At 49.3% G+C, this 25753-nt stretch overlaps 1 protein-coding gene across 2 annotated transcripts in view; it reads right to left on the bottom strand.

Annotated features, from left to right (window-relative positions):
• LOC120498401 (acid-sensing ion channel 2) overlaps positions 1 to 25000 on the bottom strand; it is a 404155-nt gene extending 379155 nt beyond the window's left edge. For both annotated transcript variants that reach the window (XR_005626672.1, XM_039701060.1), the window contains exon 1: positions 23634 to 25000. Coding sequence is in view for 1 of the 2 variants with exons in the window: in XM_039701060.1 (XP_039556994.1) it covers positions 23634 to 24197 (564 nt within the window). In the remaining variant the exon portion in view is untranslated. The remainder of the gene's footprint in view (positions 1 to 23633) is intronic.
• Between the last annotated feature and the right edge of the window lie 753 nt (positions 25001 to 25753).

Raw genomic sequence — 25753 nt, 5'->3', positions numbered from 1 at the left:
AGCCCAGAGTAGTCACTAATACCCCAGAGTTTGGATCAATGTTTCTGGCATGTTTTCCCTCTGTGTGTGTGGGATGTTGTGTGTCAGGGGGCTCAGGTCACTCCCAGCTCACGGAGGGTCTTTTGGGATTCCTGTTCTCCTGGAGAACCCTCCCCTACTCCCTCTGGATGCACAATGCAACACGAGCAGCTCCCACAGCTCTGCTGCTCTCCCTCTGCTGCCTGGGAATGCCAGTAGTATGGCAAGCCCAGGAGACAAGGATGCAGAGGATACAGAGGGATGGGCCCACACGTGGCTGTTTTTCTCAAGGCACTGAACATTCTCCTCTGCAAGCACTCAGACCCTTTGCTCTGGTGGCTCCCACTGTGCCACCAGCCTGGCACAGCCCACTGGCCCTGGCTTGGAGGCTGCTCATTCCCGAGGGCAGGGGCTGTGTGGGGAAATGATCACAGAATCATGGCTTTGTTCAGGTTGGAAAAGCTCTGTGACATCACTGAGTCCAACCATCCCCAGCACTGCCCAGGCCACCACTGACCATGCTCCCAAATGCCACATCCACAAGGCTTTTAAACCCCTCCAGGGACAGGGACTCCCCCAGTGCCCTGGGCAGCCCTTTCTAATCCCTGACCACCCTTTCCATGAAGATCAGAAAACCCTTGAGAGGAAAATGTGGCCTCATCTTGTTTCTAACATTGCACTGCAAAATGTCAATTTGATTTAGTGAAATCTACTTCAGATCAAAAGTCCAAATGAATCACATGGGTTTTCTTGTTCAGTTTCAAAAATGCTGAAGTATTTTACTCCAGGCTGGTAAAACAGACAGTTCCAACTTGTCTCTTTAATCCATTTTATCTGTAACAGGTTGTTGTACTGAAATATTGATGGCATTTTATAATAATGAAATAATCTATTATATACTAAATATCCCTTAATATATGTGCTTGGAAACTTACTTAACCTCATATTTAATACAAATTCTTTATCATCTATGAAGCCCAGTGTAGCACAGTATAAAACCTTATCATGTTATAACACAGTTCTGTATTTTATGGTAATAAAGAAGTAAAATGCAAACAAGCCCACACCACTGTTACCCTCATGTCGCTCTGATTTTTATTCTGATGGATTTTACATGCACCATGGAGCAAGAGAACAAGAACTGGTCCCAAAAAACTGCTTTATCTGGGAGCTGCTCCAGCAGGACAGGAACCCACCCCAGAGCAGCAGCATTTCCCAGGGAGCAACAAACCACCCATGTGGAAGATGTCAGCTCAGGAGCCCCGACCATTCCAGCCCTGTACGGCCAGGGAGAGCAGGGGCTGATTGCTGCTGGCTCTGTGGGGCACTGGGGGACACTGGGGGGCACTGGGAGGGCACTGGCAGCATTCCCATTCTCCAGGGCCAGGGATCCCGTCCCAGGCACGGCTCAGACCCTCCTGGCTGTGCTCACCTGGGCACACCAAGGAGCTGAGCTTTGCCTTTGTGTCCTCCAGTCCCAGCTCAGTGGAAACAAGAGGGATGGGGGTTAAACTGCCTGGTAAGAGCCGTTCTCTGAACAAGAACACTTGGCTCATCCAGCAGGGGATAGCACAGCCCAGACCCATAAATAATGCATGGATCCCTCACATGGAGCTCGTTCCAGCCTCGCATTCCTCAGAGAGTCAGCAAATATTATTTTTCTCTCCTCTTTTGTGTGTCTGTGGAGTGGCGGGTGGCTCAGGGAGAAGGGAAGGCTCCTCTGAGGTGCTGTGCTGATCTGCTTTTACATCTTTCTCCTCCTTCTCCTTCCCTTCTCTGCCTTCCCAAAAAGCCTCCTGCCCAAGCTGTGGCAGAACAGCAGCACTGCCAAGCTGCCCTGGAGGGCTGGAGTTGCAGCTGGATTTGGGAAGCAGATGGGCTTAATGTGTTCAGCTAAACACAGGTTTTAGAGCCCAGTCAAACAGGGCAAACTGCAGCTCAGCCTGGACCCCTCCTCCTGGGAAAACGAGGCACAAGAATTTGGCTGCTGGACAGCGACAGGGAAAAAAGAGTGAATTTCTCTCCAGCCTGATGAAAATGCTTCCCTGAAAGCAGGTTTGGAACTTGCTGGCACTGCTAACAGGAGGGATCCAAAACTCAGAGCTGCTGAGCAGGTGCCTGAAATCATAATTCATTGGTGTCCCCTTCCCGATTGCCCAAACACTAATGAGCTGCTCAGAACCTGGAACTGCTAATTACATGTCTGAGACTTAAAAGGAGTACCCAGGATGTCTTCATGCTACTAAAATAGCCCAGACTGGATTGCTGTCGGTCTGTCCAAAAAAGCCCTTGGATTACTCAATAAGACACCAGATTCTGAGTGGATAATTAGATTTTTGGGGCCCCAAAGCTGCTAAGAAGGTGCTCAGGACTCTGATGCTTCTCCAGGTCCATTTTCTTTGAAGTAGCTTGAGAATTTGGACCTCCACTCCCACATTCCCATTGCTGTCCTGGTCTCTGCTGGAGTGCATCCCTTCAGGTAGGATTTGTGATCCATGGCTTGTCCCACCTGGCTGCAGCTTTTCTTCTGGATCTGAGTCCCACTGAGCAGCCAGTGGAGAGCAACTCTATGAAAAGCCACAGTGGTGCCACACTGACATGTATTTCTTCTTCTAAGAGCATCCTGAGATGACTTCAGCTCTGACCTACTTTAAAGGCAGGCTGATTTTGTCCAAGCAGCAGCTGCACTTGAAGGCAAAGAGATGGAAGGAAAAGCTGCTGAAATCCAGTTTCCTGGTCAGAGGTTTTTGCCCAGCAAGACTCAGAGCTGCTCAACTTTGTAGCCTACTCTTTTGTCAGCTCTTTGGTTTTCCTGACACATCTTTCCTGGCACAGGCTGCAGCCTTGGCTCTCCCAGCAAAGGACAGGGGAAGCAGTCCCTGATCCTCACTGCATCTTTTACACAGCCAGCAAATGGTAGAAGTAATTAACTCCCACATGTTTATTACAGTAATTATGAATTTGCATTGCTTTCTCTACCAACAAAGTGGACTGGGTTCCCAAAACACTCTCAGGGTTTCTGAAGTCCCCACATTCCTTTCTTGGGTGAGTCCTGCATCTTTAGAACAATCACATTCAGCCTTGGCTCCGTCTGTATTCCGTGTGTTTCTTAGTGCTTTCCTGAGGATCTGGGACTCCTGGGATGTTTCTCAAAGGTCCCTCATCACCATGCATTCCACATACCCTGGCTTGCTTCCATTCCCCATCCAGAAGATGGGAATACCTGCCAGGACAACACACCTTGCAGTGGGAGCAGCAGACAGTGAGGTGCTCCAGAGTGGTAGTGACTTAGCCTGTATTTGGATTTTAAGGGAATTCCGGCAGGGCCCTGGTTATCTGGGGGATTTTCCATTGCTGTGGCAGGAAAGTCTTCCATCCGTGTGGCTGCTGGGACTCTCTTGCAAGACTCCCATTCACAGAGTCCCCTCCGTCTCACACCGCAGGCAGTGCGTGTCACAAAATATATTCCTGATTTGTTCCTGAGCTTGATTCCTCAGCTCAGCTCAAGTTGGAGGCTGCTGGGATGTGGGCTGGCTCTGCACACCACGCACACTCCCTGGCAAATGCTCCAGTGAACAAACATTCATTAAAAACCAGAAAATGTGAATTATAACTGGCTGCATAAAGGTACTGGTGAATTGACAACATATGCCCAGAGTCACAGCAAATGATTCAGAACACAGCAGCAGGAGATGGAAAGCTCTCACTTCCCAGTCTGACACGGATCTCAGGGTGAGGCTGAGCTGGGTTGGGGCACATCCTGCACACTCATGGCTGTGCTCACAGCATGAACCTGGTACTGCTGACCAGATGGAATTTCAATGTCTGAGGCAGCTCCAGCAAAGCCACCCCCACCCTCTCTGACAGCTTTATTGTCCCTCCTCCCAAACAACCAGCATGGATTTACTCCTTAGGCTCTCTGCATTGGCTAAGCAGAGCATCCCTCCTTCTGCAGCAGGAGCAGCCCAGCTCTAGCAGCCTGATCCATCCTTTACCTTGGGATAAACCCTCTGGAGATGGGTCACAGAACCTGCAAAGCACCCAAGGGTGCCGGCAGTACCAGCTCTGCCTGCAGCACAAACTAGCCATAGCAGGGTCATCACTGCCCTGCTTCCAGTGGAGATTCTCAGGTCACAATTTAGGATGCAAAAGGGACAGGATGGACTCAGAGCAAACTCCCAGTGCTGCCATTAAAACCAAGAGAAAGGAGGTTGAACTGCGCATTCAGCACAAAGCTGGGCTGCCAGCCCCATCGTCATTAGCTAAATATCCACTAAGTCAACACATAGTGGGTCTTAATTAGTCCACATCTGGACCTTGGTTTGTCCTAAGAGCACTCCCACATCACCGATGCCAGAGCTCCAGCTCTCCCACTCCCTCCCAAATCTTCCAGGGCAGCTGATTTGCAGTTGAAGCCTGGACCACAGCCCTGCCAGGCACGTTTGCTGCGGCTCCAGCTTCGCCGGGGATGTTTCCACACAGCTCTAATTAACAGCAGCAACAAGCACTTTTGAGCCGTGGAGGGGAGCCCCGGCGGGCAGAGTGAATGTTTCTCTAACTGCTCCCACAGCCTTGTCTCTCTAGGAAACCGGAGGGCAAACTTCCAAATCTCTTCCCTCTGCTGCAGCACATTCCAGCCCTGCGGGGGAGCCAGGCTTTGGAATGAACACAATGCATTTGCTCTCCCGTATTTATGGGATAACAGAGCAGGTGCTCTGTTTCATGAGACAACAATCAGAGTTCCCAGGTGGGTAAAATCGAGCCCAAGTAACTCATTTCTGCAGAGGAAATTTATTAATATATTTTTTAAAAGGTTTTCCCTTTCTCTGTGTTGTGTTGTGAGTACTGGTCAGAATGAACCAAACCAGTGATGTCTGCTGTCCCTCCCTTTTCTCCCTTGCTGCTCAGAGACCCCATGAATCAGATAGAAAATTTTATTATTTTTAAGCAGCAGAGGAGAGACCACTTTTGTGCTCCATTTTTGTGTGATGTCTCATACAACAGCATCCCAGGAGCTCCCAGATGGGATATGAATATGGATAAACAAAACCCCAGTCACATCTAATGCTTTGACTTCAGTCAGATTGGCCATTAACAGGATCCCGGGGTGTTCTTACCCTCCCTTGCAGGGGAGAAATTGAATAACACTCATGGGGTTCTCAACAGTTAACCTGTAATTTCGGGAAGCTCAGACCAGAGAGTGTCTGCAGTTGGGGTGTCTTGTTTTGGGCAGATTCTCACTGCAGGCAGCTTGAACACCCTCAAGGGAAGCTGCTGCAGCCTCCACATGGGATCTTCACCCAGCCCTGGCCAGGGATAAGCACTCACAGGATTTACACCCCGATGGACTCAATATTCCTGTCTCCATGCAAACATAGACAGGGGCTGAGTTAATTGAATTCTGAGAACTGACAAGATGGGTATTAAAGTCTTCTCAAGATCAAGAAACACAGAATTGATACTGTGTGACTCCAGGAACTGAGGGGAAAGAGCTTTCCATGGCTGTGTTTTCCCAGGTTTCCCAGGCACCCCACCACTCTGCTTAACCCCGGTGAGAGGTGCCTGACTCCCCCGATCCAGGTGTACACCCAACCCATTCCTTCAGTCCAGGACAAGGTTGCTGTCCATGGACTTGGAGAGGTCCTTGAACCCTCCTGTTCCTGGCATCCACCTCACGCAATCCCACCACCAAGGGAGACGATCCTGGTTAAAACCCTGCTGGGTTCTTTATCCCCATTACTTCAGAATTTTGTCCCTTCAAGAAATAATAACAATAAAAAAACCTTTCCAACTTCCAACATCCATCATGACCAATTTGTACCATTTCCTCCAAAGCCAGCACCATGGTTTGGCTGAAATAGCTCCATTTCCCTCCCAAGTCATCATCCCCTTGATGGATTTCTCCAGTTATCCCAGTCCTTCACACAGCCTTTGCCAGACTCACTTAAACAAGGTCACTTCTCATCATCTCCCCTCTAGAACAGGTGCTTCTTTTCCTTAGTCCTTGTACTTGTTCTGTACCTGTGCCAGGTTGGATTCAGCTGCTTTGGGATGAAGCCACTGCATTTTCCAGTGGCATTAACATTTCCTGAGCTCCAGAAGAGCTTTGTAAAGAGCCTTGGCAATGTACCATGAATAAAAGCAGCCACTTAATTAAACCACCCCACTCCCACCCCCAGTCAGGACCTCTGCCATATCATCCTGGTGATTTACACAACTGCACACAAATCCCCAGGTGCAGAGCACTGGGAGCATTCCTGTATCCCCTGGGATCCATCTGCAAAACAGGCAGGGACAGGGCACGGAGAAGGTCTTTGCTCACTGATGTTTGGGATCTATGCTCCAAAGTAATTTTTTTTAGTGTTCCATGATCCCAGAATCATGGGATGAATGGAGCTGGAAGGGACTTTAAAGCTCTTCTCATTCCCACCCCTCACCATGGGCAGGGACACCTTCCACTGTCCCAGGTGGCTCCAAGCCCTGTTCAGCCTGGCTTTGGACACTTCCAGGGATGGGGAGCCCACAACCCTGCCTTCCAGGGATGGTCCAACCATTCCCTCCACTGCAGAGCCCACAGCCCCTGCAGGAGGAGGGCAAAGCTTTGGCAGAATGGCTGAGGAGAAAAGGCTGAAGGACAGGCAGTGGTTTCAGGAAGGCCTGGGTACCCCAGCTGGCAGGAACAGCTCCAGGCCCTCACCTCTAAAATTCTGCCATAGATGTAAATCGACACCAACAGGAACCTCCCCTCTGGAGCTGAGCCCCAGCTGCTCCACGTGGCTCATGCCAAGGAATTTGGTTTCTGAAGAGGAAACCTTTTACACTCTGAAGTCTTAAATATTATTGTTCCCTGTTGAGTGTGGGTTAAATGAGGAAAACTGCAATACTTTTCTCACTGGCTCTTTTGCAGCTCTTCTACAGGCATATAAAAACAATAATGAGTCAGTCAAGCACTTTAAGCAGTCAGGCAATGATAAATGAGACCCACTAAAACCCTTCTGTCTTTGCCAAGGGCACTCTGGGTTATACTTGAACCTGTTTTAACCTTAGCACTTAACCTTCTTTTCCACAAAGTTGCCTTTGCATGCAACAACCATGATGGAGCTCAAAATAACAAGTCAAAGAAATGTTTCGCTGAGAGAAAAAGGAATATTTGCTTTACAGCTGGGGCTGGGGTTTAAGTATAGTTTATGTGCTTGCTAAACCTCAGAATTTTAAAGGAATGGGGATATAATTCCATGTTACTAGTAAGGAAGGGAGGAAAGGCATGAAATGAAGCATCAAAGTATTTTTTATGTCAGCTTGGCGTGAAAAATGTGAAGAAAGAATATAGATAAGCATTATTTCCAGCAATCATAGAATCCCAGCAACTCTGAGGTTGGAAAAGACCGCCAGGATCATCAAGTCCAAGATGTGATTGATCCCCACCTTGTCCCCATCCCAGAGCCCTGAGTGCCACCTCCAGCCATTCCTTGGGCACCTCCAGGGATGGGCACTCCAACCCTCCCTGGGCAGTGCCAAGGCCTGATCCCCCTTTCCATGGGGAAATTCCTGCAGAATCCACCCTGAGCTGCCCTGGCCCAGCCTGAGGCCGTTCCCTCTGCTCCTGTCCCTGTTCCCTGGAGCACAGCCAGACCCCCCGGCTGTCCCCTCCTGTCAGGAGCTGTGCAGAGCCACAAGGGCCCCTGAGCCTCCTTTGCTCCAGGCTGAGCCCCTTCCCAGCTCCCTCAGCCCCTCCTGATGCCTGGAAGGAATGGGTTGGCCATGCCAGTGTGGCCCCTTGCCAATGTCCTCTGCTGCTCCTGTTTGCCTCCCTGCATCTCCTCCCCATTCCCACCAGCCCAGGAACTGCTCCCAAACCATTCCCCTTCCTCCAGCTTTTCTCCCTCTCCAGGCACACACTGGGAGGGCAGAAAACCCCAGTTTCAAGACACTCAGCTCAGGAGCAGGACACAAACCTCTGCTGCGGGGATGTCCAGCTGGATCTCAGAATCAGGGAATTGTTAAGGTTACAAAACACGTCTGAGATCACCAAGTCCAACGCACAGCACCACCCCCATGGTCACTGTTAACCCTGTCCTCAAGGGCCACATCCATAATTTTTTTAAAACTTCCAGGGACAGTTGGTGAGTGCCCTGCCCTGCCTCAGTTCCAATGCTTAACAACCTTTTCTGTGAAGAAATTTTCCCAAATCTTCCCTAATATTCAATCTAAACCTCCCATGGAGCTACTTGATGCTGTTTTATCTCTTACCCTTAATATTTGAGGAATGTGAGATTCCCTGTGAGTAGCAAGGATCATATGCCTAAAACTGGGATTTTCTGCATCACTGTTGCAATAACTGATACAAACTCATCATCTGCATCTTTGAAGCATCATCATCTTTAACAATCAGGTGTCCACACCTTGACTGACAAACCCTGGTGCACACCAAAAAGCTGGAATATCACACACCTGGATGTGCCTGGACTGAAAGAGGAGAGGAATTATTCCAAGTGAGAAGAACTGCAGGGAGATGGAGCTGGTCACGCACAGCTTGGAGGAGGGGTGAACCAAAGGGTTTCTCAGCACTAAAGCCACAATGCTGGTTTCTGCTTCTGTTGGGTTTAATGAAAGTGTGTCATTTTTGGAAGGCCAGTGGGATTTCAAGAACATACTTGACTCAGACACTTATTTCTCCTCCTGACAGGAAAAAAAAAAAATTTTAAAAAAACCAAACAAACAAACAAAAAACCAAAACAAAAAAAAAACCACCCAAAACCAAAACAAACAAAAAAACCCCAAACAAACAAACAAAAAAACAAAACAAAAAAAAAGAAACAAAAAAATCAAAAAACCCAAAAAAGGCAAAAACAAAAACAAAACAAAACAAAAAGACAAAAAAACCCCCAAAACAAACAAACAAAAAAACCCAAACAAAAACAACAACAACAAAAAAACAACAAACTGATAGCTCTTCCCCAGGTTTCAACATTACTTTGCAAATGGGGGCTGTACTAACCTGCCTTATTTACAACAAAATAAATGCACACCACATTTCCCTGCCCCTGGTAACTGAACTGCCCTTGCCTGATCTCCAGAAATAGTTTGTCACATGAATTTACCTGTGGTAACTGTGCTGTAACACCTGGTGTTAGATGGGTTTGAAACATGGGAGGAAAATATGCTGCAGTTAATTGTTCCAACAAACAGCCACGGGCACCCCCAAAGGAGGAGTGATTTAGGCTCAGAAATATCCATCAACACTGAACAGCATCCAAAGTGGAAGGGAGGTGGACGCTTTACCTCAGCATGCTGTTCAGCCTGCAGGCACTTGCAGAAGCTCTCGGGGGTTTGCAGAGCTGCAGTAGCTGGGGGTGTTCAGGTACTTTGTGTACCTGATTTGCAAATGCAGCAAGAGAGGCTTTCAAAATGCTTTTTGAGTGAAGACATTTGTAGAAAAATCTGTTTGGTTTCAATTCCTTCCACCCAGGAATGATGGATTTTCTCGTGTCTGTACAAAATCACAGCCCATGTCATTCTCTGCAGCAGGTTAAAGCAATTCCCCTCCTTTAGTTAAAGTTTAATCAATTTTAATAATAAATGTTTAATAGCAAACATAAACCAGAAAAACAGCCCTTGCCCTGAGGAGATGACAGTTTTATTGCCAACCCAAAGAGTGGAGTGAGAGCCTTGGATTGACTGGGGGCTGTGGAGGCTCTGAGCTGGGCAGGATTTCCCACCCAGGACCTGAGGAGCATGATGCAAAGCTGAGGTCACTCCATGCATTCCGAGTCCTGCAGCACCGTGGGCCTACTCCCAGTGCTGGGAATTATTCAGAATTTGAAACAGAAGAATGAATGAAGCTCGTGTTCCTGAGGATTTTCTTTTCTAACCTCTCCCTGCTGTGTCCCAGGTTCCTTAGGACGCCCTCAGCAGCATCAGAAGGAAGCAGGAGGAGCTGACCTGCACACCCAGACCTGCCTTCACACGCACACCTCCCCTGGGATGGCTCCCTGTCCCATAGGGAGCACAGCTCCCTGCATTTCCCTTTGATCTGGCTTGTGCTGTGCTGCCAGAGAAGTGTGAGCTGTCTCATTACTGCCAGGCTGCTCCTGGAGAAAGTGGGGCACATGTGTTTGTTGGCCAGCTGGTCCCTGTCAGACACAATGTAAAACACAAGCACTGGCCCTGTTTTTCTCCATGGGCTCCAGTTTGGGTCTCTCCCAGCTGCCAGCTTGTCTGAAACTTGTAGAAATCACATGATTTTGAGACTTCTCCTCTTCTTTCAAATGGAGGGAAATTGCTGAAACCTTCTCCTATCAGGAAATAAGCCTAAAAGCATCTCCAGAAACCTCAGAGGTCAGGCTGTCAAAAGCATCTTGCTCTGACTATCCTTTCAAAGACAGAACTCATTTGGAAGCAGGAAATAAAATCCCCCTATTCAGGGAAAGCCAGACATGAATATGTAACTCAGGGTGGTCCCCCCCCACTAACTCAGATGACACCAGGGTTTGCCTCAAAACCCCTATAAAATAGAACTTGGGTGCAATAGAACCTGCTGACCTACAACAGCAAGATGTAGAGGCAGCACATGGTGAAAAGTTCCCCAGCTGTGCATCACTTTTTTCCATTACTTAATTCTGAACCAGATGATCCATTTAATGAGGCATCCCAGGGTTTCAGTGTTTTATTTTGCACTGAGATTTTTATTTTAATTAATTTCATGGAAAACAGAAATGCTTTAAGACAAAAAGCTTTCATTTTTCACATGGAAAATCTCATCCCAGGAGACACTTGGAAATCATGCACAAACACCATAGAAAAATTCTTTCCCTCTTGACCTGTTTTTCCCCAGAGAGGTGCAGATGTACAGAGACATCATCACAAGGCTGACTTCTGAGGGTCTTTTTGTTCTACCATGAGATAATGAGGAGAGAATTCTTTTTGCAGGGATGGATGCAGTTGTGGGGGCTAACAGAAGGATCTCACCCTCATTAATGTATTTAGGAGGCAAACTCCACTGGGTTCTATAAACTGGGACTGCTTTGTCAGCCTGGAACTTGTCTCCTCCTGAGCTGCCAAGTACACCCCAGCACCTCCTCTCTCAATGCCTGTCCTGGAATTACAGGGGGACTTGTTGGGATTGGTGTGGATCAGCTCCAAACTCCTGCCGTACCTGACAGAAATCCGTTTGTTATTCATGGGAAAGTCACATGTATTTCAGGAGATGCTTCATCATAATCTAGCATTAGTTAATGGCTATTTAGAGTGATCCTGCAGCATCTGAGGCCAGGGTAGAGGATGAAAAATGCAGCTCAATTAACAAGGATCAATCTTAACATCCAGCACAGCAGCTCCTTCTGCCCAGCATGATCTCCACACCCTGGTCATGCTATCCATGGAAACTGTTCCCATCTTTTACATAAAGATTGGTTTAGATGGAAATGTTGTTTGAGAAATGATCACAGCAGCAGTTTTCCCAAAGCCTTATGGGAAAACTTGCCACTTTTCATTAAAAAAAAATAAAAATCCCCAAACAGTAAATGCTTCAAAGGAAGAAATTAATATATCAGGGTTGTGTGACTGCTGTACCCCCCCAGCAGCTCCTGAGCTGAAGAGGAACAACTTGTTATGTTCTGTGAGATCCTGATCCCCACCCCTAACCCTCATCCCAGCAGTATATGCAGAGAAAAATACCAGTATGATGAACAGAAACTGTACTTCTGAGCAGAATTCTGGTTCACCTGTTCACAGAAACACCAAGAAATCTGGTGGTGAATGTCAGGTCCCATCCAAGGTCCCCTTCAGCTAAACCATCCCATTACAGATGGCTGAGAGTCCCCCCCATCTCCAAAACGTAATTCCATCCCCCATTCAAGGTTGAACTGACACCCCTGACATTCTGGTTCAGATTTCACAGGTTCCTTCATCACTGGAGAACTCCTGAGGAGTTCATAGCTCTGCTGACACCACTTCACACATGACAGAGCCATGAGCTGCTCTTCCAAAGCCTTGCAGGAGGCCCTGGAAGGGATGGAGAGGCTTTCCTGGATGTCTCAGCATTCACCATCCATTTCAGTGCCAGGCAGCAGTGGAGGGTGGTGTTGGAAGTTTAGATTACCAAGGGTTAAGTTTCTGTTAATTCCTCCCACTGCTCATTAACTCTCCTCTGCAATTAAATTAGCCCTGCCTATGGCAACTGCAGTGATGTTTGCTGGGCTGTCATTGAGCAACCTCGTGTGAATCCTGTCCTGTCCTGTCCTCCCGCTGCGCCAGAGCTCCAGCTCATCATTTTCTACTGAGCTGGGAGAAACCTCCTGTCACGGAGCCCTTAAATTACCCCTCTCACAGTAACACAGCTGAATCGCCAGAGAGCATTTGCTGGGGTTTATTTATTCTCTTCTCCTGGCCTAAGATTAATGTCCCTCAAACCTTCAGGTGAACCAGAAGTTTGAATCACTGTTATGGGATGAGATTCACTGTTTGTTATGGGATTCAGCCCCTTTCATAAAGTGAAATTTTTGCACAACTCCTCCACTACACAAGCGTGGGATTTCAGAGAGCCTGGAAAACAAGAATGGAACAAGAAACCAAAAAATGTCTAACTGGGTTGCTTCAATTTTCTTCTTCCAATAATGACAAAACCTTTAAAAAGCAAAATACATTGTAATAATTTTTAATTTTAATTTCATTTTAAATTACTTTAATGCCAATCTTCATATTATATTTATGTATTAGCCTTCATCACCACTGAAAGAGCATCATGAAAACTCAATTTTATAGAGCAGCTAAAACTTGTTCCCACTAAAATGTCTAAGATTTTTGGACCTCCAGTGGTTTAATTTCAGGGTTTGGGTTTTGGTTTGGGATTATTTTCATATAGGCAAGGTGGACAGACTCATCACTATCAGCTTCCCTCAGGAAAGGCTCCAATTCCCAAGAAGCTCACACTGGAAGTGAGATCTGGACAACCCTTGGGCTGACTGAAAGGGAAGCCTACAGACCTGGCCTGAGACAAGAGGCTGTCATCCCCTTTTCGTGCAAGGTCAGACCAATGTGGGGGAGCACCTGAGAAGGAGATAAAATTTGGCTCAGTCTTTTTCACTTCTGATTTTCTTTTCAAATTTCAATCTCTGAGGAAATCACGAAGCAGAACTAGCTCCTCTGACAGGAGCAGACAACTGAGCAGCTCCTCTTGCACATGAAAATCCCTGATGGCCCCATTCCCTTGGATTGGCTCCTCTGGGACATCCAAGTGCAGATTAAACCTCCTTTCATCCATCTCACCCTGAGCAAATATATGTGCATTTTCCATTACCCTTCACTCCTTCACTTCACGCTCCTTGCCTTAACACACAGACTAAATCCTTCCTTCCATGGCACAACAGCAACAAATGATCAAAACAATTCAGCTTTTCTTCAAGTAACGGCATGTGCTTGGTTGTAAATATTCATGGCTGGGTGGAAATTGGTTCTTGATGGCCCTGAGCACTCTGGTGTCAGTCGTGCTGAAATAACTCTCAGTCTCTTTTACCTCCAAGGGCGATTTTGTTTTCCTGATGCAGGTCTCATACATTAATCCATGGCAGCTGGAGTCAGACACGACCACCTCATCTACCTCATTTTCCCTCCTAGCTTGTTGAGCTTCTGGTGCCTGGGAGGTTTCCTCACGGATTTGCATAGGTCAGGAAGTCCCAACAAGCTGCTAGAGGACCATTCGGTTGCACTCATCCCTCAACAAAGTCAACCTAAGGCCTTTCATCATGACCTCTCAGCAGATGCAGCTGTCAGAATAGACACTTGTCACCATCATATTTTCTGAAAAAATCTCTTCACCAGAACTTCTGTCCTGGGAAGCTGAGAAGCCTTGGAGAAAGAGGAAAACAATATTATCTCATTTGCTTCTCCTGTGTTTTACTGCTTTGGAATGTGTTTGGAGATTGTTTATCCAACAGGTGAATTTTTGGACTTAATGACCAATCACAGTCAGGCTGTGTCGGGACTCTGGAAGGGGTCATGAGTTTTCATTCGTATTCTTTCTAGCTTTCTGGGTGTATCCTTTCTGTATTCTTCAGTATTGTTTAGTATAGCATCATATATCATATCATATTATATCATATATCATATATCATATATCATATATCATATATCATATATCATATAATATCATAAATTATCCTTCTAAGAACATGGAGTCAGATTTCATCATTTCCTCCCAACAACGGGGGACCCTGAAAATACCACAGACACTTGACTTTCACAACCTTCACATTTAGCCACAGATCACCATTTTCTCCCTCAGGAAAATCTGAGTCCTCCCCACTCCCAGCCCTCTCATAGCTGTCATCACTTTGTAAGCAATAAAGTTTTCCATGGGTCTGTTTTTCCAAAGAGCTCTTCTGATGGAATGCTGCAGGGTCTCATCAACCCAGCAGGCAGGACGTTTTTTTATATTTTATACTACAATGTTTTTTGTATTTTTGAGTCCCATGCAGAGCTGGTGTAGCTGTGGCAGGAACACAATCACCTGACACCCTGCTCACACCTGCCTTAACACAATAGCTTATCACCTTCACTGCCCTCACCCTGACCATGCCAACGGATGCAGAACTCTGCTGCGTGGCCAGCCTGAGCCTGGATGGCACTCCAGGCATAAATCCTGTGACAAATGCCTTTGGGAAGGCATAGGAGGGACTCCAGACCCTGCCAGAGGAGATGGAGATGCCAAGCATGACCTCCCTGTCCTGCCGCTCCTCAGGAGCTGTCAGGCACATTTTTTGTCAGCAGGAGCTTAGTGATGGATCTGAGGGGGTTTTTTATGGAATCACCACTGTCTGCTTCTAAAGCAAATAGGGATAGTTTCAGGAAATGGGAAAAGACAGGGTTTTGCTCAGAGAAACTGTGGTGGACTCATTATGGAATCAGAGCTGTGAATGCCTCAATGCTCAGTGCAGACAGAGCTGTCAGCAACTCTGCATTTTAGGGCAATTTTTGGCTTTAGGTCAATAATGCAAACTTGTGCACAGAGTTCATAGAGAGGAAGGTGATCATCTCAAACTGGCTTTCATTTCTCAGGAAGACTGAGGGTGAACTGAGCATGAGAGCAGGTCAGAGATGGGCAGAGCTCCTCAGGGCTACAGCTGTGGTTTCCATCACTGTTGGTGACACGAACAATAAAATTGAGGCTGCCCTCAGCAAGCTTGATGACACCAGGCTGTGTGACACGCTGGAGGGAAGGGATGGGATCCAGCAGGACCTGGACAGGCTGGAGAAGTGGGAATGTGTGACCCTCACAGAGGCCATCAAGGCCAAGTGCAAGGTCCTGCAGGGCTGTTTGGCCTGGAGAAGAGAAGCTCTGGGGAGACAGATCTCCTTTACAGCCCCTTCCAGTGCCTAAAGAGAGATGGAGGAAAAGGGTGTGGGACAAAGGGGAATGGCTTTAAACAGAAGGAGAGCAGGTTTGGAGCAAGGTCCTGCAGGGCTGTTTGGCCTGGAGAGGAGAAGCTCCGGGGAGACAGATCTCCTTTAGAGCCCCTTCCAGTGCCTAAAGGGGTCCAAGAGAGATGGAGGAAAAGGGTGTGTGGGACAAAGGGGAATGGCTTTAAACTGAAGGAGAGCGGTTTTGGATGAGATATTAGGAAAACATGCTTCCTGGGAGGGTGGGGAGGCTCTGGCACAAGATACCCAAAGAAGCTGTGGCTGCCCTGGATCTCTGGAAGTGTCGAAGACCAGCATGAATGGGGCTTGGAGCACCCTGGGACAGTGGAAGATGCACATGGTGGAGAGTGGAACTGGATGATTTAAAAGTTCCTTCCAACCCAAACCATTCCAAGGTTCTATGTTTCTATGAAAAAATTAGATGCTCAAAAAATAGCAAAAGGATTTAAGACCCAGCAGGTCTGCACCTGCTTTCTGTTATAGAATAATAATTCAGCTTGGAAGGGACCTCAAGAGGCTAGAGGCCCTCACTGAAGTCAGACCTTTTTCTTTTTTTATCAAGTGGGAATTTCTCCTGTTTAACTTCATGACAATTGGTTTAGATTTTTACCCATTTCTGTCCATGGGGATCATGGACCTGGTAGTCAGAACCTCACAGGGACGGTTTAGATTAAACCCACAGCAGTCATACCATGATTTTTCCCAGGGCATCACTGCATTTGGTCGATAAACACAAAGATTCCTCAAGAGGGGACATCTGGGATGTTGTTTATTACCTGCCAAGAAGACTCCAATGGACACTTGCATGGGGGGGTATGAACAAGGTATGCTGCTCTACTTTATCTCTCCTGCTGGAAACCATGCTGGGGTTTTTATACATTCCTTTTCTTTCCTGGCCTTTACTTCTAGCTTTGGACATGACTAAACTAAGTCTGGTTCCTGTTGAGAGAGCACAAGTACATGTGAAAGCTTCCTGTGGTTTCACCCTCCACCCACTGCAGACAGAAAACTGTACCCAGGAGAACTCATGCAAGGGCAGTTGTCCAGGAGACCCTGGACATGAACTGTGTTGGTCACAGAGAGCCACAGGCCAAGGCAGCACCAGGACACGGTGCCACATGGTTATCAGAGTTGTTCTCTGTTTTGACAACCTTGCCTCTCCACAGCTAACTCATGCAAGGGCAGTTGTCCAGGAGACCCTGGACATGAACTGTGCTGGCCACAGAGATCCACAGGTCAAGGCAGCACCAGGACATGGTGCCACATGGTTATCAGAGTTGTTCTTTGTTGTTGACAACCTTGCCTCTCCACAGCCTTGGGCACTTCAGTTCTCAGTGTCTGTCCAGATGAAATGAGCTGAAGTGCAAGAAGCTGCACTCAGGTATTTCCAATACTAAGAAAAGCCTCACCCATTCCCAGGACAATTCTGATAAACCCTAGCAGCCCTCAAACATCTCCTCTGTCCTTGGAACTCCAATGACACCCCCCTTGCTCAGCAGTTCTTCCCCATCCCAAGGGTGGATTTGCATTTTGCTCCAGCTGCTATTTGGAGTGCAAATCCCTGGGCAGGTGGGGTGTGGAGGATGGAGAAGCTCTCATTTGGACTCCTGAGAAATAACTCTAACGAATGGGAATGACTCAGAAGTGAGGAGTGGTTCTTGCTCTCCTCCAAACCAAATGCCAGCTGCTCCAGCAAGGGAAGCTGAGCCCACATCTGGCTCCTACACACAGATTCTTTGTCCTTCCTCTCCCAGGGCCCTCCCCATGCCTCATCTCCCTCATCATCCATCCCCCTCTGCTCTCCAGCTGGCTCTGACACTTTGGCTGTGCCTGTTCCTGACATTTCCCACTTGTTTAAATTATTGCCATCCCAAAGCCTGAATGGAGGGCAGCATGCCTGGCTAAGAAACAGCTCAAAACACATCCAAACACATCCCTTTTCAAGGATCATTAAGGAGGACTGTCACTGTTCCGGTCAGCTCTGCAGTCAGATCAGCATCCCAAACGTGGAGAACCCAGGTTAACAGCCTGCAGCCCATTTCTGCACTTTCTCTCCTTTGGAGTTGTTTCACCCAGTGTTTATACTTCCAGGACATCATGGTTTGATATTGGCCAAATGCCAGGTATCCATGAAAGTAATTCTCCTACCCTCTTCTGCTACTGTTGGGCAGAGGAGAGGGAGGAAAAAAATATTAAGAATTAACAAAGGTTCATGAATTGAGGTAAGGACTGGGAGAAAAACACTAAGGGAAAAACAGGTTTAAATTTAAAGGTATAAAGTAAATTTATTACTAACACAGTCAGAGGAGGATAATGAGAAGTAAAATAAGACCCTAAAACACCTTTTTTCCTCCCAGTCCCTCCCTCCTTCCCACCAACAGTGAAGGGAGGCAGGGCATGCGGGTTTGATCAGTTCATCACTCCACGTATTTTTCTGTTCATTTAGGGAGAGGAGTCTTTTTTCTGCTATGCCATGGGGTCCCTCCCCCAGGCAGTCTTCCCAAAACTGTTGTGGCGTGGGTAACATCCACAAGGTGCAGTCCTCTAAAGACAGGCTGCTCTAGTTTGGAAGTAAGAGCTCTCTCTCTCTCTCTCTGGGAGCAGGGGCCCTCTCTCTCCATGTGGGTCTCCCACTGGATCACAGCTTTCCCCGGCATCCACCCCCTCCGTGTGAGCACTTCTCTCACAGGCTGTGAGTGGATTTCTGCATCCCCCATGGACCTCATGGCTTGCAAGGGAGACAGCTGCTTCACCACAGTCCTCACCATGGTCTGCAGAGGAATCTTGGCTCCAGCACTTTGGAGCACTTCCTCCCCCTCTTTTTCCACTGCCTTGGTGCCACCACGTTGCTTTCCCTCACATGTCCTCGCTTCCTCCTCCACTCTGACTAGAAGAAAAACTGCTGCCCGTAGGTACCACTGCCAACAAGTTCCTCCAGTTCAAAGATACTTGCAAAATCCTGCAGCACCGAGAAGTTGATCTTGTCCAGGTTCTGCCTTGGGGAATCTCTCATTGTGCTTTCACTGCCGGCCCCACCACCACCACACAGGTGCTAATTAACACTCTCCTCATGCAGGGCTGGCAAGGGGAGGCTGCCACCACTGCCCTCCTGCCTGGCACAGCTGGCACAGCTGGCTAGAGACAGCCAGGCAGGCGAGGCTCGCCACTGGGATGGCCCCGGCAGCGCTGCCAGGCCACCCCTGGGAAAAAATTAGCAGGCACTGTTTTGACTTTCTTCTTAAATATGTCATCACAGAGGTGTTACCAGCCTCTCTAATTGGCCAGCAGCATGGCCATCTTCAGAGCCCTCAGATATTGGCTCTGTCAGACCTGCTGGAAGTTTCTAGCACCTTCTCACAGCAGCTACTCCTGTGCCCCCCCCCCATCAAAAACTGGGCTGTGCCAAGCCAACACATAGTATTAAAGGATTTAAAACTGGATTTGCCATGAAAAGGCCCCACTGAAGCTCAACAGCTTTCATTGGATCTTAACTCTATTGACCATTCCAACCCAGGAATGGTTTTTCATGAGCATTGATCCCAGCTGGCATCCATCCATGAAACTTCCTGCAAATTATAAAATATTATCCTACCAGTTTTAATAAATAAAGGAAATAAAAACCCCATCAGTGTTACAGGGAACTACCACACCCATAAATCCTTACAGGACAGAGAAATTTACTGTAGGAAACCACTGGGTGGAATGAGGGTCTGCACTTCCCAAGGGCAGGGTTTGCTAGATACCTGAGCCAGGAGCAATCCACCTCCTTTTAGACACCCAATGAGACACCAGCAGCAGCACAATTATAACCCCGCACTCCCTCTGTGCCTGTGCCCACACCCGGACCTCAACAGCACCTACAAAATTGAGATATTCCAGTGCAAACTGGGAAGGCTGCACAGAGACCTGCTGGGTTTCCTGTGTGATTTCCTACTGGAAGAACGGCCTGTTTGTGTAAAAGTTATCACTGAATTGCACATCTCATTATTGCACCTCTCATAATGGCAGATCTCATTATGGCATCTCAGATTCTGGAGCAAACTGGAAAAAGTTGTGACTCTCCAGAAAAATTGTTGAATAAGAAATGTAATGTTTTTTTGAATCAAGTATGCACTATCCTGACTTTTTCTCTTTAAGAAAGTGAAAGTTTTATAACAGATGAGAATGGACTAGTTAATCTAAAAAGCCAAAGCTATTCACTAAACATTGGTCTGATAGATACATTTTAAAAAAGGCAGAAAAAAATATGTATAGAGAAAGCCAGATAGATTGACAGAAACTTGTGTCTTAAAATAGCAATATTCACATGAGATACACTTCATTATGTGGACCCTGTAGGTCAGAAGAATGTGTATTGAAAATAAATGAGTTCTATCCTTCAATTGTCATGGCCACTGGCAATAAATAGACACCTGATGAGGCAGAGCAGGCACAAGGGAAAAGTTTGTGTTAGTTGGAATGACTGGGCATGCAAGGAAGCACAGACCAACACAGCATTTAGCAAACAACCCGACTGAGGAACGCGGTACCACCCCAGACACCCAGAGCACACACCCAGAACAGCCCCAGAGGCACGGCCGGGCTGTGCTGGGCAGGGCCGTGCTGATGGGGAGTGTTTCTCAGCAAGGGGGGACTGAGGGATCCCATTGTCCCCTGCTCACATTCCCAGTATCCACTCCCATCCCATCCCATCCCATCCCATCCCATCCCATCCCATCCCATCCCATCCCATCCCATCCCATCCCTCACTCCGTGTTTGCCCATGGGCTGAAAGGGTGTTCAGAGGTTTTCTCCCCATTTCCCCCCACATTTGCTGGGCCCCACACAAAATCCTCCTGCAAGTGTCCCCTGCGACTGCCCAGCATCATCCCAGGCTGGAACAGTGCAGGCCACGAGCCACACCAGTAGCCCTGGGAAAGAGGCTTTGCTCCACACACCCACAGGGACTCCCAGGACATCACAGTGGTGTGGTGAGGGCTGATGAGCCCAAGCTGTGCCAGGCTCAGCAGCAGGGGGATGGAAGACCTTGATGTCACGTGGAGCAGCAGGAGCACAGCTCCTCCAGGAAAATGCCATCTGCGAGGTCAGTTCCAACCAGGACCTCCTGGGGGGAACAATGAGGAAAACAAGGAGGGAATTTCCTTGGCTGCTGTTATCAGGCTTTCCTCCTTCACATTGCTCCAAGGAAATGGCTTTGCTAAAGCATGTTCTGCCAATTTTCACTTCTTCACTGGCTTTGCCTACAGCAGAGCTCTGCATTATCTTCTCTGCTGTTCTGTGTGCGGCGATGCTGGTGCAGGATCAGCACATCCTGCTAAGTCCTGGCTGTTCCCTTTGGGGTGTTTCTGCAAAAAAGCTGTGGGTACTCACTCCAGTGAGCAGACCTTAATATGGGAAATGCTGTCTGAGAGGTATTAGGGGGAGAAGGAACAGGAAGCATAGGGAAAATACAGCTCAAGTCCTGTTATTAAAGCAGTGACAGAGGGTTTAAACAGGGCTGTGGAGGAGGAAGGAGGGTAAAGTCAAATGTTTTCAAAGTGCCAAGATGCTGCCGTTTCAGCTCCCGCTCTCCATGCAGCAGCAGCACTGTGGGCTTTATTCAGGGACACCCTGCACACAAAAGCCCCGTGCACCAGAGGGCAGAGCTGGCCAGAGGCAGCACAGCACTGACTCCGCCAGCAGCACCTTCTTGCAGAGTTCCTGTTTGGTGCAGCCCTCTGCTGCAAAGCTCCTGCCTCCTCTGCTCCCAGCTGCCAGAACTGGGGAGTGTATATAAAACCCTCGTAGCTCTTCACCCTGATGACATAGTGCAGAACTGCCCTGGGATTTACACCCTGTTTCCCCTCAGGAAACAAATCAGGCTCCAGTGATGACTCTTCTCCAGCGGGTGCTGCAGCAGGATGGATGTGCTGTCACTGAGCCCGAGTGCAGCTGCAACAGGTTGGTGGTGATTAAATGCAAAATTCATCCAGGACATGAGGTTCTGATTCAGCCTGGAGGCAGCTCACAGACCTTTACAGCATTTTCCCTGTGGAAACACCTACTCATCCTTCAAACAGACACTTTTTCCTGCCTTTTATCTGAGAGGTAAAATCTGGAAGAAAAACAGGGTTGTTGTGTCCCTGTTGAGTGCTACTTCCTGGATTTCCATAACCTGGGGGATTACCTGGAGTCAGTGAGACTGAGGCCCTGCCTCTGTGAGAGACAATGTTGTCTTCTGGCTCAGGTAGGAGCTGCTTTGCAGAATGGGCTGAAGTATTGCGCTCAATCTCTCACTTTGACAAGGACAAGCGCTGTCAGTCCATAATATCCTGTCTCTTTCTAGCTTGCCCTGATCTGTTTTAACAGAGCATTTATTTGGCAGATAGGGAATGTTTGTTTTTCTGGAAACTACAGTATCCCCCATGAGGAAAAAAAATAAAAATCATTGTTTCAGAAGCAATTATCTCAAAAACTCAATAGCTAGAGGTAACACCCTGCTGGGTCCTGGGGGCTGCCAAGAACTATCTTCTGCTTTTTAAAGTCCTTTTTTAAGCCCTGCAGGTGCTTTGAAAGTGCTGGTTGCCCCCTGGCTTTGAGATTTTTGCTTTTGGCTAGTTCTTATTTCAATCTTGGCAAGTCCACGGGCAGAATAGCTCTCACTCCCCACACTTTGCTACAGTCAAGAGAGGTCTGTCCATTCTCCTGGGATCTGACCTCACTTCCCAACTCTTCTGTCCCCTGCATTTTTGCATCTGTTTCTCCTTTTTTATCCCATTCTCCAGACTTGCTCACACATGGCTTCTCTTTAGCAAGTTCCTCTCCCTGGAACTTGGTGGACACCTTCCTACAACTTGGATGACCCAACCCCTGCTCAGACCTGCCCAGGGAGCAGAAACAAGGGAATGGTTTGCCTGAATATCCAGTTTGAAATAGACACAGCAGCAGAGATACGCACAGGTAACAACTGAGACATAAAATTCTATGTTCCTGCTCCGAGATGTAAAGAGAGCCCAGTCCAGGAGACGGCAATGACTTCAGTGCTGGAGTCAGCTTGGAGACCCAAAGCAGCACAGACTGAAAATATTCCCTCCTCCCAAAACCAGACAAAGATTCTGCTGATGAACATGGGGATCACAAACCCTGCCCAGGACCTGCTCTCTGCAGGACACACCATATTTAGCAGAACAACCAGCAGCACTCCCAAGAAATAACCACCTGAAACCTGTAACATTGCTGACTCCAGGATCACAGAGCCAAGACACTGCCCAGCATAGCCTGAGAGCACAGTGGGACTTAGCCCAGACCCCAGCACCCCCCAGCTCAGCCAGGATGGGGCTCAGCCCCCTCTGAAGCCCCTGCCCAGTCCCCTCACCTGCCCCCGGGGGCAGTTCATCCAGACAACCTCCTAGTAATTCTTATTTTACACCGACACATTTAGCACCACAGCCCCCAGGCCAGCCTGCACTGCCATCAGGGTGCCAGCCAGAAGCTGGAAACTCAGCAGCAGCTGCTCCCCTCAGGATGCTCAAGTACCCAGCTCACTCCACCCGCCCTCCTCTCAGAGCAGACCAGGATCAGAGCTCAGCCTCTCAGTTGCTTTTCCTCTCCCTCTCTTTCCCCTCCTTTCATCTAACACAGCACAGGAAGGACACAGCACCAGGCAGGTACCCAGCTGCTACCCACCCTCTGCAGCGAACCAGGATTTATGAGCCAGGAACACCAGGAACAAGAAGAAAAATCTCCCATTCCAGAGTTCCAGCAACACTGAAAACACCTGGAGAAACACAGCTGGACACTGCTCAGACCAGCCCCAAGCACCTGCCCTTCTTGTTGGCTCTGTCCAGCCCCTCACCAGCTGGCTGACATCCACTGGCCATGGAAAGAGACCCTCAGGCCCCCTGTGATGCTCAGCAGCATCCACCTGACCCTGAGCAAATGCTGGGAGCCATGGGCCTTATGCAGGATGAACGCTGCACCTGCTACAAGTTCTTTGCAGGTTTGGCCCCACAAAACCCCCATTAGGACTCCAACAAACAAACTTCAGCTCAACAGGCTTCCTCCTGCTCCTCCTCTGCCATGCCAGAGCCTGGCAGCCACTGTCTCACCACACCGGACCCACACAGCTTGGCCAGTGACCTCCAGGGCTGTCCTGGTCCTGCAACACCATGGTCCACATGCCCAGAGAAGAGAAAAGCAGAGTGTCTGCTCATACTCACTGTTTTGAAGTCCTTGTGGTTGCACTCCTGGCCTCTGAACTTGCAGTACAGCATCATATCCTTCAGGTCGTGGCCAACCCGTGCCAGGAACTCTTGCATGCTGAAAACTTTGGGTTTATACTGCTTAAAGTTGGCCTTTTCTTGGAGGGTGGCTAAGACAGTGGGGTCAGCCAGGTGAGGGTTGGGGATCTGCAGGTTGACATCCAGCAGAGCCAGGAGCTCCCCAGCGTGGTACAGGTCGTTGGTGGTGAGCCGGGAGAAGCGGAACTCGTTGAGGTTACAGATGGTGACAGCAGGAAACACCAGGCTGTTCGCCACCACCTCGTCCACTTTGGTCACGTGCTGGTAGGAGAAGTAAAAAGCCACCCTGTCCGAGCTCTCCACCAGGAGGAGACCCAGCGAGCCCACAAAGGCCAAGGTCCAGAGCAGGCGCCGGATGGTCACCGGCCCGTAGACGAAGACGTGACGGATCCCGTGGAGCGTGGTGGTGTTGGCAAAAATCTGGATGCTGGAAGGCTGCAGGCTGCCCATGCTGCCCTCGCTGGTGCTGTCCTTCAGATCCATAGTTCATTTAAATCCTGGTCCTGCTTTTTGGGTCAGTCTGGAGCCAGAACTGGGGTCTGGATCTCTCCCCTCTCCTCTCCAGAGTAATTAAACCCTTCCAGGGGCAAGCGAGGGAAGCAGAGTGAGACCAGCTGCTGCGAGTTTATCCCACGAGCTCAGCAGTAGCTTTGTCGGGGTAAATATTTATATAAAATCCATTCAAACTCTTGCTCTTGATTTCGTCGGTGCGATAAGGAGGGCTGGTTTTATTTAGGGAGACACCAAGGTGATGTGGAAGAGATGTGGGTGGGCAGCGAAAGCTGAGCCAATGGCAATAAAGTCCTCCCCCTGCACACACACACACACACAAGCACACACGCGCCGAGGGGAGCTGAGATTAAGCGAGCGAGCCTAAAACAAGTGGAGGCAGCTCGCAGGCTGTTAACTAGTGCGGAAAGCCGAGGATGCTGCTTCCCGCATATCTTCAGCCCGACCGGGAGATGCTCCCCGAGCTCCGGGGATGCGACTGCAGGATTTAGGCATCTCTCCTCCTCCATTTTGGGCAGAAAACACCACCCCGAAAACCCAGCCTGTGCTGTCGGTGTGATTTGCAAGCGAAAGGTGGGCAGCTAGTTCAGAGGGAGAAATAGGAGAGCAAAAGGGGGAGGGAAAAGGAAAGGCTAAAAAATAAAAGGAGAGACTGAAAAATAAAAGACAAGAAGGGGATTGCTGCTCAGCTCCACGCACGCACGCAGATTAGAAAGAAGCGCATTAACCCGCTGCTCTTTCACACGGCAGCTCCGAGCAAAACCCAGGCAGGGCAGGAGCCGGAGGGGCTGTGGCGTGTCTCATCTCTCCTGGCTGTCTCAGAGCTCTCCTGCCCTGCAGGCTGCCAGGGAGCAGCGCTGGGAGCCGTGAGTCACACACGGTGCGGAGCCCGGGCAGGGCAGGGGCAGGGACAGGGACAGGGCAGGGACAGGGCAGGGACAGGGCAGGGACAGGGCAGGGACAGGGCAGGGACAGGGCAGGGACAGGGCAGGGACAGGGCAGGGACAGGGCAGGGACAGGGCAGGGACAGGGCAGGGACAGGGCAGGGACAGGGCAGGGACAGGGCAGGGACAGGGCAGGGACAGGGCAGGGACAGGGCAGGGACAGGGCAGGGACAGGGCAGGGACAGGGCAGGGACAGGGCAGGGACAGGGCAGGGACAGGGCAGGGACAGGGCAGGGACAGGGCAGGGACAGGGCAGGGACAGGGCAGGGACAGGGCAGGGACAGGGCAGGGACAGGGCAGGGACAGGGCAGGGACAGGGCAGGGACAGGGCAGGGACAGGGCAGGGACAGGGCAGGGACAGGGCAGGGACAGGGCAGGGACAGGGCAGGGACAGGGCAGGGACAGGGCAGGGACAGGGCAGGGACAGGGCAGGGACAGGGCAGGGACAGGGCAGGGACAGGGCAGGGACAGGGCAGGGACAGGGCAGGGACAGGGCAGGGACAGGGCAGGGACAGGGCAGGGACAGGGCAGGGACAGGGCAGGGACAGGGCAGGGACAGGGCAGGGACAGGGCAGGGACAGGGCA

Source organism: Passer montanus, unplaced genomic scaffold (assembly GCF_014805655.1).
Source record: "Passer montanus isolate IOZ18808 unplaced genomic scaffold, ASM1480565v1 scaffold148, whole genome shotgun sequence".
Classification (NCBI taxonomy): Eukaryota; Metazoa; Chordata; class Aves; order Passeriformes; family Passeridae; genus Passer; species Passer montanus.
This window is presented reverse-complemented; position numbering and strand designations above follow the sequence as displayed.